This window comes from Notolabrus celidotus, chromosome 13 (assembly GCF_009762535.1).
Source record: "Notolabrus celidotus isolate fNotCel1 chromosome 13, fNotCel1.pri, whole genome shotgun sequence".
NCBI lineage: Eukaryota > Metazoa > Chordata > Actinopteri > Labriformes > Labridae > Notolabrus > Notolabrus celidotus.
Genome location: NC_048284.1, coordinates 14816164 through 14830877, shown reverse-complemented (window position 1 = coordinate 14830877; position 14714 = coordinate 14816164). Strand labels below are relative to the sequence as shown.

At 39.1% G+C, this 14714-nt stretch overlaps 1 protein-coding gene across 1 annotated transcript; it reads left to right on the top strand.

Annotated features, from left to right (window-relative positions):
• The first annotated feature begins 4798 nt into the window (after positions 1-4798).
• si:ch211-203k16.3 (fibrinogen-like protein A) lies at positions 4799-14091 on the top strand. Its single transcript, XM_034699878.1, has 9 exons — positions 4799-4902; positions 5315-5574; positions 8094-8309; positions 10975-11094; positions 11182-11296; positions 11410-11547; positions 12763-12979; positions 13084-13279; positions 13360-14091. Exons 2-9 carry the CDS (start codon positions 5419-5421, stop codon positions 13504-13506), a joined length of 1305 nt encoding a protein of 434 aa, XP_034555769.1. The 5' UTR covers positions 4799-4902; positions 5315-5418; the 3' UTR covers positions 13507-14091.
• The last annotated feature ends 623 nt before the right edge of the window (positions 14092-14714 follow it).

The following is a 14714-nucleotide window of genomic DNA, read 5'->3' as shown; positions in this document are numbered from 1 at the left end:
TGCAGAGTAGAGAGGAGATATCAGAGGGAGATGAACTGCACAGCTGATGTGAAAAAGATGCCGTCATTTCGACGTGCAAATGCATTTTGGAGGAGGTGCACATTAGGGCTTCTGCGTCAGAAAAGGGCTACACAGACCTATGGCGTAGGCTAGGGCATCCTTTCAATGCAGAAGTATAGACCAGGATTTAGTCTGTCTTATTCTTATATGTGGAAGCCCTGCCCCTTTTTGGTTTTTATTGGTTGTTGAAAGAGATGTGACATTGAAAATAGGCACTTACAGCAGGGAGAAAAATGCTTATAGTGGACACAGGCCCTATACATGCATTGAATATTACATTATTTTATGGTAATTTATCTGTTTGTGAAAATCTTTATTTGGTGGAAAGATTTCTGAAAAAATATACATGTTTAATGTTGCCAAATTAAAGCTCCTGTCAGGAGTTTTACCAGATTATGAAACAAACTGAAGTGCATTTTCACCCTGCTATGAGATTCAGCAAAAAACACCACCAGCAGAGATTGATTACTTCCATATATTCATCTTTAATGCCTGAAACTGCTGCCAGGGGGGGTGGGTGCCAGACGAAGTGAGGTGCAGAATTTCCACAGCAAAGACTAAGTGAGAAATCTGTTTGCAGACAAGTGTTACTGTCTTTGGAAAATAATCAGAGAACAATTTCAGACAAAAGTTCTGGACCTTGAAACGGAAGCAATACAGACTCTTATGAAAAGAGCTAAAACATGAATAAAATAGGTCATTGTGAAAGCAAGTAAAGACATTTTGGGAAGAAGTAAACACTAACACAAAAATGGATGGGCAGTAAATAAAAAAAGAAAAATCGAATATACAGGTGTTGGGGCAGATAGGGCCAGACAGGTTTAACACTCAGAGAGATTTTGTAGTTCAATGAAATGCTTAAAAGGGAATTAAACCCATTATTTTTTTAAATGACACCTTCATTTGCTTCTTTTTCTGAAGGTTAAAAGGAGTGCTGATATCCCACATCATGTGACCATGAAGGCTACATAGAAATTTGCATCACTTTTCTTCCCAAGTCAAACTCTTTTAGAATGATCTGTTTATCATCATTTATTGAAATACCACTGATGAGAGACACAAAACAAATGAGACTCCAGAACGGTTTTAGATCTTTTTTCCCTTTTGCCCAAACAGCTTGTCACTCTGCGTGCACATAACCAGTGTTCCTCTCACTTGAATCAAATACCTTTTACCTCATGGTGAGAGGAGCTTGTAAAACTCCTTCTTTCATTCAAACAATAGAGAGCAAACTGTGTCAGATCAAAGCAGCCACATACTGTGTTTGATTCTGGAGGTTCCCCTGTTCTTTCCCTTTTACATGCACGGACGCATTTTCATCGTTGTTTTTTTCTTTCCAGGAACAAGCTACATTTCTCTTAGGTAATTTACATCAAATTCAGAGTCTGACTACAACGTCCTCGTTCCATATCAGCATGGAGCAACAGCTGCTTCCTCCTTCGTAACAGATATTCCCCCTTGTGTTGTGGACATCTGCTCCATGGTTACACGTGAACACAAACACAATATTAAGAAGGCTCTTTAACAGCTTTGTCTTCTATAAAAGTATCTAGATTTCTGACATTTTTTATTCAGTGTTTTAAAGTGACTTGGCATTATAAAACACAACTGTCTTGACTCTCCATGTAGCCGCCTTTCAACAAAAGGTCCTGTTGTTAGATCAGTATTTTATCAGTGTATTATTGCACTCAGGACATGTGCCTTTTTGCCAGCACAGGAAGTGAAATACCTCCCACCCTGAACTCCTCCCCCTCCACCTCCTTTTTAAACCTAGCCGCCTGTCCTTCATCCTGTCAATGTGTCACATCATTCAGCTACAGCTTTTCACGCCATGTCAACATGCTGAGAAAAGCCACTTAATATCATAACAAATGTGACCCTGCTTCCATGTGTGATGAATAATTCAGCAAAAATGAACTATTTCAAATGCAGAGAATATAAACTTCATATTGCTGTCTTTGATATTAAGTTATTTCAAATGGCCAAAGCAGGAAATTAAGCTTTTCATTACCAGAAGCAACATTTTTGAAAAAACATGTGAATGAAAGAGCTGTGGAGCCAGACTGAGAGAGCAGCTACTTCCATCAATGTCCTTGAAATGAAGTACAAACTACACGACTTCCACCATAGATATGTCAAGCGAAGAACATATCCTTTAATCACCTTCTTGCTTCAGGTGTTTAAATGGGTACAAGCTAAATTGGTCTGGTATGACAGACTAAAGTTACACTCTAACCTAGCTTAAGCAAGCTAATGTTAACAAGCTTAAGGTTACTATGTTGTGACTGTGTCGGGATAAACAAAACTCTCATGACCAAATATATATGCTGTCTAAACCATGTTTTCCTCAAGCCAGCTTAGTTAAGCTAACTGAGTTAAGCTGGCTCAAGCCTTTTGGTGGCCATGCTGTGATGTTTAGCAACATCTATGTCTGCAACCATAGACTGTATATAAAATGGACAGCGTCGCTCCACCTTTTCCCATTGTACGATTTTGAAGCCAAAATATCCCGTTCCAGAACGCAGACATCCTGTACATTTTCTGCAGCCAGAGTCTGCGCAGAAGGGAATTTGTGTGTTTCCATGGTAACAAGCTTCACCCTAAAGTATACCGTCACGAGGTCCTACAGAGTTTCTCTCTACAGCAGCTGTCAATCAAAGCAAACCCGGGTTTTAAAACCCAGTTTTTTAACTTCTAATAACTAACGAAAAATAAACTTTTCAGAAAAAAGAGGCCTTGAACACAAAACAGTGAAATAATAACTATATATCACCACAGCATACGGATGTGAGAAACGTTTGTACGACGTGTAATAATTTTTTAAAGTTTGACCGCAGCCTCATTCAAATGAATGGGGGAGACAGAGTTTTTCACCCATACTGCAGCCAGCCACTAGGGGGAGCAGTTTTTTTGGCAGCCTCACTTCGAGCCTAGCGAGATGACTTTCATTTTATCTACAGTCTATGATTTGAACAGGGAATAAACCACACATTTAAATTGAGGGTAACCACCTTGCCTTAATTTAACTGAATTTCACTTAGGGATTAATAAAGTACATTCTATTCTATTTTATTCTATTCTATTAAGATGTAAGTAACCTTCAAGATGATTAGTAAGTTTATAACTAACTCAACTCAAACTCAACTCCTTTATGCATCTTTTTAGCCTATAGCCTAGCTTTTGTAGCTTAGCCTTTCTAGTCCCATGAAGCCACAACACTACATTTTAGCATGTCACATGTCAACATGTTGATGTCTTCGAGAGAACTGACTGAAGAAAAAAGCAAGAGCAGTTAATAATTTCACCATTTCATTATGAATGACTGTAATAGAGTATCACATATTTTGATTTTAAAAAAAAGGCACCAGAATGAAAATGAAATAGCTGAGCCAAATGTTTTCAGAGTTTTCAGAAGTAAATGGTTGAAAGGAGACATGATATGCTAGAGAATGAATGCACAGTTGAAAATACAACATTAAAACAATTTTTAACATTTTAAAATGACTTCAACCGCTTTTGGTAGAATTCAGATTATCCGCAAATAATCAACCATTTAACTCTGTTTGTTACCTTTAGCTCCCATTGATTTTTATGGGTTTATTTTCTCAAATTTTGGTTTGTTGTGTGCATTGTTTGTCTGGCTTTCTTCAATGAGAGGGAGATTTATCAGAACAGAATGACCTGCTTGGTATTTAAGTTGTTATACGGTGCCACCGTGTGGCCACACATACATACTGTTACTCTTAAATGCATACAACAGGCAACACCAGCAAAACTGTCTAATGTGGGGCATTTTACATTCAAAGAGCTAACCTGTGGGATTCAAATTAGCCACTGTCGTGTCCTCTTGTGCTTTGTCAAGAATCCTGTAAGGACAGCAGGCAGATGGCTGCCTGGACGATTTTCTATAGGGCCTTTATGCACCCAGTTCAGTATGAGAGACACGCCTCAGGCAGTGTTGCAAATTGATACAGTACAGCCACATTACAGAGAGCTCATTTGTTGATTAATATTGTATTGTATTTTATGGTGTATTGACCAGCTGCTTAGCGTCAGTCACAAAGAAAACAAATAATTAGGAAATCATTAGAGCCAAATTTTTAATTAAGACCAAGGAGCCCACACATGCTGTGCTACAGTGGAGGGCATAAAGATGTAAAGAGCTGCTTGGCAACTGTAATAGGATCAGCACCCCTCGCACTCCCACTCACATCAGCCTTCATTACGGCTAGCTGTGAGCAGGATTATTCTGCCTGTAGGTGACGCTTATGTACTGAAGTGGCTGATGCATATCGGCGTTTTTCTGATGCGTGTAATGTCAGAAAATTTAACTCTCACAAACTGTGGTGATCCATTCCTATTTTTATCCACATAGCTGTTATATAGTTGTTATATCTTTATTATGTGATATATTCTTCAAATAACCCATTTGTCAATTAAAGTATGCTGCAAAATCTAAAAGCTGTAACACAGCTTTTGCTGTCTTTAATGAATACACCCACGACAGCACAAGATATACAGGTTATACTTTAAAAGACATTCATTTTGCAAGAGATGAAAAACATTTTTGTGGCAATTTCTCTGATCTCCTGCCACCTGATAATTTTATTATTGCTTCCCTATTGGTGTACCTTCCTCCATCCCTCAGTTGTTGCGAATCCTCTTAGAGGTGGATTATGGGACTAAGATGTCTGCACTGAGAGGGAGAGCGAAGGAGAAGGAGAGCATGAGGCACACAGAGTGAACGAGAGCAACAGAGGGGGAGAAAAAGAGGAGAAAATGGAGAAAACCCCTTGGCCTGAAATGGGCCAGGAATGGGGTACAAGGTGGTCTGTAAGTGGGGTGAGTACAACATCATTTCTACATGTGCAGCAGGTGCATAGTTCACATTTTATGTTGCTAAGTAGTGAGAAACAAAACCTGGCTGATGCATTTAGCAATGTTTCTTGTGCATGTTTTTGTTCCGTATAGAGACTTAGAAAGTAAGATATCATGAAAATTGTTACCTCCCTCCTGATTAAGCTCAGTTGGAGTCACAGTCTGAGTTTGGCTCAAGCAGCTGAAATGGGCACGCTTGTTTGCATGTTTATTCAGTTACCTGAGGACAAACTGGAGTAATGTGATAGACTGAGGGCATCACCTTTCTCCTAATTAATCTCACTTCCGAAATATTGTCCTAGGATGATGGAGAGGGCCAACATGACAGAGTGAGCTAAAATGTGTCTTTTTTTTCTCTTTTTGTATTTCTGTAAAGGGAGAAGCAGCAGATCCTCACATGGTGAAGCACACACTCCCGTGTCCCATTCCCTCTCTCACTGACAAAGCAGGAAGAAAATAACTGGGGCAGCAGCAGCAGATATGCCTCTCCTGTACCAAACCAGCCCTCCCAGCTGGAGCGTGTGCTCTGCTCTCTGTTTCCTCATCGTGTTGCTTCCAGAGGCCAAAGCCGACATCCTGAACACAACCACTCAGCGAAATGGTGGGGGAACACAGTGTGGGGAATACTCTAACCAGGTGATCACATCCTGAATACACAGCAAAGTGTTTACTGCCCAGTGTTTCCCCCTTTTACTCCAGGGTGTGTCGGCTCTGTGGCAGCACATTTTCATATCCAAATATACAAAATCAAATGCTCAAGACAGCAGCAGAGGAAGAACATTAGAAGTACATATATGACATAAGAAAAGGACACTTTGACAAGTGATGGTCCTAATTTTGTAAAAGTGCAGCCAAATATCCTCTGAGTATCAAGTTACACGGCACAAACTGTCCCTTTTATGGATAAACTGATATGTTTATTATTGGACAGTCAATACTGGATTAACAAGTTTTATTTGGAGATGTTAAGTTGATAAAGTTGTAGCCAATTTAACTTTAAGTACAGCTCAGAAGTCCCATTCAGTGGTTCCCATAGAATCCTGCCTGCTCACAAGGGTCACAACATAATTCTGAGGGTCTTGAGATGACTGAAGCAGTCAGACACCAGGAAAACAAAATTTAAGTGTTGTCGATGATTATTTCCATTTGTTGTAATCAATCACAGAATTTAAATAGCTAATCACAGTTCATCACATTTCTTTTTTTTAACAATATGTTCATTGACTTCTTTAATCATTTCCAAAGACACACAATTACAATTAAAGAAATTCTAAGGAAAAAATAAATAAGATATATATACATACACATGCACATATATACACATCTATAAAATAAAGGGACAAATCTATAAGAATACAAGGGAAAAAAACAAACAAACAAACAAATAAAAAACCCTCAATTACAATATGTTACAACATTATTATTGTCTGTTTTAACTAAAGATAACCAAAGGGAGTAAATTGCGATAGATGATTTGTTACTCACAAATATTCTGTCCGAAAACAGTTTGCATTAACAATGACCAGTATTAATTAATCACATTTCTAATTGCACGTTTAAAACTCCATTATTTTCAAAACGGTTTATACTAACAATGTCAAATAAATGTTGAATAAATGCTACAACTGTGGTCTGAAACCATGACCAAGTAGTTAACTTAGATTCAGTTTCACCTACAGACCCCATAATAGTGCTCTGCAGGCTTTTGTGACACGTTTGCCTGCTTTCATCAGGCTGATTAGATGCCCCTGCTTGCTCAGCTCGTAGGTGGTAGTTCAAACTCAGAGTGCATAAACTGAACCGTCTTGCAGTTTTGTAGCGCAATGTGTTATTCAAAAGCTCAGTGATATTATTATTTTCCATCACAGTGGCAGCAGGAAGACACTGTGGTGACTTAACTAAGGTGTGCTTAAAGGGAAAAAATAGCATGCAATGGAAAACATTTTCTAATTCTAACTTGATTGCAATGAACATGTTAATACTGACAGCCCTACAAACGTCTGATTCACATCTTGGATTCCTACCTTTTTGGGCAACTTTAAGTGTATTTATACACCTTTTGATTTAGGAATATGTTCAGTGCATCATACTGTATTCAACATTTTTGTTGGTTATTTTATGTACATTTCTAATCCTGAAAAAAACGATTCAGATATTAAGAGAAGATATACTTTTCATGATGCGATTTTTTTATATTCATCTTTAAAATATTTAGGAGACGTATAAAGTAGCATAAAATGAAAGTACTCAACTTTGCAAAAGTTTTCTGAAAATGTCATACAAGTGCATTAGGTGCTTCTAAACCTTAACCACTCATGTATGATTGCAGCCCTAGAACTAACAATAAACTTTTACAGAGGCAACACAAAACAACAACAAGGTCAACTTTACTGAAGTATTTAAGAAAAAATATCCAGCAGTTATTTTATACCAGTTTAGATGTACAGTGAGCAGAGACACAAACCATGCAGCTGAGAGCATGTTGTTCAATATCTGTTCTGATTTATCTTTATTAGGAATAAAATATTTGATTTGAGTAAAAAGTGAAGAATAATGATGACTGCCCAGAGCCCAGAAAGAAGTCTTTAAATTGTGTATGTGATGTATAATCACCAGCCATAAAACAAGCTTTCGTGCTGTTATTGTAAAACAGGGTTTTTTATGTAGATTAGAAATGGTTCATGGTTAAAAGGGAAAGATACATAATGTATACAAAACAAAGGATTCAATACAAAATGACCGTAAAACATTCCTAGTAAGATATTTAAATTGATTCCAAAGGCATATACAAAGAGCTAGACAAAATCTCTGGTAGAAATGCTCTTCAAATGTCAAGCACTAATTGTAGCCAATCAGATTCATCCTGTGGTTCACATAAATGTCTGTTAAAATTTTAATATACAGCCCTGGAGTCTCACGATTTAATTAATACCTGCAATATTCATTAATTGACTAATTGTATCAGGACTAATCCAGGTTCAAAATAAAGTGTTTGACCTACTAAACTCCTCTTTGTGTGTCATGTGAAAAGATGAGGTCAGCGTGTTGCTGCTTCGTAATGGCATGACATTGGAGGAAAAAGAGGAGCCAAATGTGCCGCTTTTAAACTTTGTTCAAGAAGTTAAGTTTTCCTGACATCTCCTCCATCCATACAGGTGATGGATGATGGAATGTGTCGACTTGTGGCCACGCTGCCGCAGCTGGACGAGCAGAAGTGCCCAGACATGTTTCGCTGCACGGATGAAGTTTCCTACTGGCTGAGCGAGAACGAGGAGAGGAAACAGCAGATTGTGACGCTGAAGGAGACCATTTCTGAGCTGCAGGAGGAGCTGAGGAACCATCGGCATCGCATCAAAGTCCTGGAGCTGCAGGTGACACTTTACATATTGACTTAGCCGGCCTGGGTCAACTATCAGCAACAATCCTGTCAACTGCTTTGAGTGCTTGCTTTAGAGCTCACCTGGACTATGACCTGACCTGACATATAACACAGTTTACTTTTCAGCTTATTTGGACTCACTTGTTGTTGTTTATTTGTGTGTGTAGCATTAAATATAACTTTAAAAGGCACAACTTTAAAAAAAAAAATGTTAATTTAAAAAATGTTCCCTCTCATAGGGCTATTTCTTTATTTGAATTCACACACATTTTATACAATAAGTCTTGCAGCTTTTTCTTATACGTCTTTATACAGAAAACACACATCAGTTGCATACAGTTCTGCAGTGTGACGTCATGCCTGGTCATGAAGCTGGCTTCCCCCCAACATGTCCTTGACCTCAGTCACTAACAGGATTAGCCTGCTACTCCACCACGTGTTGCCTCATGCGTCTCAAGCAGTGGGCCTATATACTAACTTCACCCTGCTGGACCAAAGGTGGCCGGAGGAAACGGTTCATGTGTTGCACATGAGAGCAGAGAGAGAGCCAGGGTTTGTGTGTTAATGAGAGTTAGTGTTATCCTCCATATCCAGGCTAGGAATAGAGCACATACTGAAGACTGTGGCTTTAGGTTTTGTAAGAGAGGGGCTGTTCTTCTTGTCCTGAGAGCATCTCGGGACGTACCTTTTACATACCTATTTATGTGTGTTTTTTTTTATGTGCCTTGCCGGGAGTCTGCTAAATTTCGTTATGCCTGCATAATGACAATAAAGAAACTTGACTTGACTTGATCTCAAGAAGCTGCATGTTTTAACTTAGTGTGAATTGAAAAAGACTTGGACATTCAGTTGTCTTCTTGTTTAGTGGCTGTTAAGATGAAAGGGACAGAGAGAAATCTGCAAAGATGTAATACAGTAGCAGCTTCAGGGAATTGTGATTTGGGGTGTTATGTGGTTGAGGAGGCCGGATTGTTTATGGTGAAGGCTAAAGATGTTTGATGAAACGAACACTAAAGGTTTAATACTCTAAGAGGAAAAAGCAATTACTACTGCACAAAAACAAACGCATAACAACAGCTACAAACATGGTTCAAATCAAAGTGCTGCTGGTGTTGAAAATGGTAGAGCAGATTCATTAAATGTTACTCACATGCAGAGGTGTATCCAGGTCGGGCCAGGGCTAGTATGTGCCCTCCTTGAAATCTAACTGGCCACCCCAAAATCCTAAACAAAAATTGTCTATTTGTCCTGTCAGAGGCAGGACTTGGGTTAAAAATCAGTAATTCTTGAAAGGTTAGAAAAGTTAACAAGATTTAAATGTTGCCTCTGTTGTGCAACTTCTTAGAGTTAAAGAAATTATAAAAAAGAATATAATATCTATATGTTCAGGTATGTAAGTAGTAAAAGTAGATAAAATACGATACGGTACAATACGATACAATACAATACAGTACGATACGATGCAGTACGATAGGATACAATACGATACAATACGATACAGTACAGTACGATACAATACGATACGATACAATATGATAGGATACAATACAATACAGCACGATAAGATACGATACAGTACAGTACGATACAATACGATACGATACAGTACGATACGATAAGATACGATACAATACGATACAATACAGTACGATACGATACAATACGATATGATTCGATACAATACAGTACGATACAATACAATACGATACGATACAATACGATACAATACAATACAATACAGTACGATACGATTCGATACAATACAGTACGATACAATACGATACGATACGATACAATACAATACAGTACGATACGATACAATACGATACGGTTCGATACAATACAGTACGATACGATACAGTACAGAACGATACAATACGATAAGATACAGTACAATACGATACAATAGGATACAATACAGTTCGATACGATACAATACAGTACGATGCGATACGATACAATACAATACGATACGATACAGTATAGTACGATATGATAAGATACGATACGATACAGTACGATATGATACGGTACAGAATGATACGATACGATATGGTACAATACAATACGGTACAGTACAATACGATACGATATGATATGATACAATACAATACGATACTCTGTTTCACTGGAAAAGGTAAATAAGTGCTACTCATCCACATGTGTGTGCACATACTTCATGCCACCCCTGGGTAAAAGCAGTGCCCCAGTGGAGCCCCCCTATCCTAAACTGTCTGGATACGTCCCTGCACTAGAGTACATACAAGCTAGCAGCTGCCTGCCAGGTGTGTCTATCATTAACCTAAGGCACTCTGCGCATGAGGGCAGCTCACTACACTAACTTACAGTACTAATGCAGCTCAGTCTGACAGTCCTCTTCTTCCTCATCCTCTTTATTATCCTCCATCTGTGGCACACAGTGCCTTCACAATGTTAGCATCCTCATAGGTAAGATTTGTTTCTGTGAATTGTTGCCACCACCTTCCTCCACTCTCCCTGGTCCAAGCACATTCTGAAACCTACTCAAGATAAGGCTTATTTAATAGCTTGACAAAGTTTTCCACATTTTGAGTGACAAAAAAAAGAGAAAAGCTTCTTAACTAGATCCCAGTCATTGTTTTTGTTTGTTTAACGGGTACTTTCATGTCTGGTGTCAGAGTGAAGAGAGGAGCCATTTGAATATATCCTTGGAGCAGCGTTTTCATGAGCTGGAGATTCACTATGTTGAAGCGACCACCCTCCTGCATCTACAGGGTACCGTGATCCTAGACCTCCAGGTAAAAAGCTCTGCACAGAACTGAATAAACACCTCAGAACCGTTGTGCACTGATTGGTATGTGATTGCTTTTCTGCTTTTTGTTTAGCACCAGCTTCAAAATCTGACACTTTTAGTGGATAGAGTGAAAAGAAGCCCAGGTTGCATGATCAACATCGTCAGACCCAACTCACTGATGAATACTCAAGAAGCCCTGCACCCAGGTACACACCCTCAGATAGACCAAACATACACATCATGTACATTAATCACCCAGCAGAGGGCACCAAAGTCCCATTACCTCTTTCTCCTCCTCTCTCACACTTTCTTCAATCAGAGCTCCAGCATGTGAGGAACTGTCCCATAGACTGTGCTTCCATCTATTACAATGGGGTGAGGAGGTCAGGTCGTTACACAGTGGTGCCATCACTTGCCGGCATGCCTGTGGAGGTCTACTGTGATATGGACACAGAGGGTGAGTCACATACGAACACATTAAGGTAGAATATTGCTTTACATTTTCCATGTGCAGTTGACCTGTACTCTGCCTTTGGCCAAATTAACACAATATAAACCAGTTCAAGGTAATGTTATACAATACAGCACAGCAGCAGGCCGTCTACAGCAGCCACTCAGAGGAACCTATGAGACAAGGGAGCTTAGGGACTCCAGAAAGGTCTATGGTTAGTAACTTATATGGGACAGGAAGAGTTCAAGTAAGTAACATACAGACAGAGTAGAGAGAGGAAAGATAGGACCCCAGTGTGTCAGTTCCCCTTGCATACTATTGCTGTGATAGCTAATTATTTTAATATTTTTAAATCTGGTTTTCAAGATGTTCAGAATGGATAAATAAATTTGGAGTCCCAGGGCTGGCTGGGGCCCATACCAGGTGTCATTGGGGCAGTACACACCACGTACAGGTCTCAAGCCTATCACAGGGCTTACATGTAGAGATAACCATTCACTCACACACTAGCAATTTTAGAGTGACCAATTAACCTAACACGCATGTTTTCGGACCGTGGGTTGAAGCCTGAGTACCTTGAAGGAGTCCATGCATGCATCACGAAAACATACAAAGAAAATGTGCATTACTGTACTTTTCAAAACGATGATATATATGATATGCCATACTACAGAAAAACACAAATACTATACAACACAATGTAATGTGACATTATTATAGGACTAGGAAGAACAGGGAATGATAGTTTGTTACAGTAAAACATGGTGGGATAGGTTTTTATCCCATCTGATATCAGGCTTTTAAACTCAGATGGTAGTCATTTTAGTCAGTTTAAATAACATTGGTAGGACAAAGTAGATTATATTGTCTTTTAATCTTTGCCTTGCATTTCATATTAACTGAATTAACTTAGTGCTGTCCTTCACAGACCCTCTGGTCTCATGCACAGATCCGGTGCTTGACTTGTAGCATGATGGATGTGTTGTAAATGTTAAATGTTGTATGGTAAGCTATTAATGAATTGCCCTTCTTGGGATCAATAAGGTTGTCTGAATCTAAATCTGAGGATATATCACTACATGGTGTTATTATACAATGGGATACACATGATTAGACACCATCCATTCAGATGTAAGACGACACTCTGCCTTTCAGGTATAACAATCCATTAAATGTGAGATAGTCTCATCCTCCAAGTGTGATGTCTTCATTTTGCCTTAGGTGGTGGCTGGACTGTGATACAGCGACGCCTCGATGGCTCGGTAAGCTTTGACCGCAATTGGAGAGACTACAGGGATGGCTTTGGTGACCTGCACTCAGAGTTCTGGCTGGGCAATGATCACATACATGACCTGAGCACCCAGGCAGACTACAGCCTCCGTATTGACCTGGAGGACTGGACCAACAAGCACAAACATGCAATCTACCAGAGCTTCAGGTCAGTTCAAGGAACACTCACTAATACACACAACCATCTGTCTCTTTTGTATATTTTCATACTACTGTGTGTTTGTCTGTGTTTGTGTGTGCGTGTGTGTGCAGTGTGGAGGATGAGGAGCATCAGTACCGTCTCCATGTGTCAGGCTTCAGTGGGACAGCCCAGGACTCTTTCAGCTGGTACCACGACAAGCAGGGCTTCAGTACACCCGACAGTGGAAACATCTGTGCTGAGATCTCCCACGGCGGCTGGTGGTACAACCAGTGCTTCTACGCCAACCTCAACGGCGTCTACTACAGAGTAAGTGCTCTCAGATAATAAACCCATCACATTCTGCTCTAAAAAGTCACAAGAGTGTTTACAACTTCCTCATCCTGCAGGGTGGCCATTACACCCCGAGGAACCGGGGGCCGCTGGGTCCTGATGGGATCGTTTGGTACTCCTGGAAAGACTCAGACTATTACTCTCTGCGCAAAGTCAGCATGATGATCCGGCCACGCAGCTTCAGGAGCCGTTTGTCCCCTTGACACACTTTCAGCATGACAAAACTGAGGACACAAGAACAACACCGGAAACAGGAATCACATGACCATCTCACTGGGACAGTGCGGTGATGATGACACTCTGTTGTGATCCACTTAAAAACAGAAGCAGTGCAGAAGCACTGTTGGCCTGAGCAGTATTTTCTTAACAGCAATAACTCTACCTGCAATTATGGATGACATACTTGATATTTTCAACAGCTCTGACTTTTTGCTGCATTTTTTTGAAAACAAACACTTTATACTGTAGATTTATTTTGGAGTCTTGTTTATTTTCTACTACTATTTTGTACCTTTAGTTTGAAATATGACACTTGATGCACTATTAGAAACCTGCGAAGCCCCTGAAGTCCCACAAAGCTGGTCATTTTTGTCTTGTGTGCACAAGAAAATTATCCTGTTTGAATGATATAACAACATGTGAGCATGAGATAAAAAATGTTCCTTGTGGGACTTCAAGGGCTCTGTAGGAACCCAGCCAAAGGAGAGTAAGTTTGTGTGGTGTGTTAATGAACGATTCAGTTTATCTGGCAGGTTATGGTTTTTACTGCCTATTTATTTTATGCAATACAAGTGATGTGTGCTATTTGCTTATTTATAAAGTTACTATTAATTGGAAATACAGGCAACTATGAATTAATTGTGTAAAAAACTATTTAAATAAAAATGTTTTAATAATATTACTCAAACATGTCAGGACATAAGAGAACTGCGTTTTAGTTTTTTAGCCAATATAGATAATAGACTACTCCTGAAAGTTGATACCAGGAAGATATATATGCAGCGTATATATCAATATTTTTTTTTATTTTACATTTCTTTATTTTAGAAATGTCTACTTTTCACCTGAAGGTAAGAGAAGCTAATATGAAGTGAGCTTAAATGCATATCAACATCCTTAACTCACCAATTTTAATTGAAATCTCTTTTGTAAACACTAAAAACAAGAGCAGTTTGGACTTCAGTTGCCACTCATTATTCTTACTGCAAACTGTAGCATATATGGGCCGGTTCAAAAGTTCTGCACACTGAAAATAACAGCAACATTTCTCCACATTTAAAAGCTTTTATTTTGGTAGTTCTGCTGGGCGGCAGTGTTCATTTGCATATTAGCTAAATATTTTGGATTGCAGAACAACATTTAGCATTAAGATTTAGCATGTAACATTTACAATAATTTAGCATTAAATTTA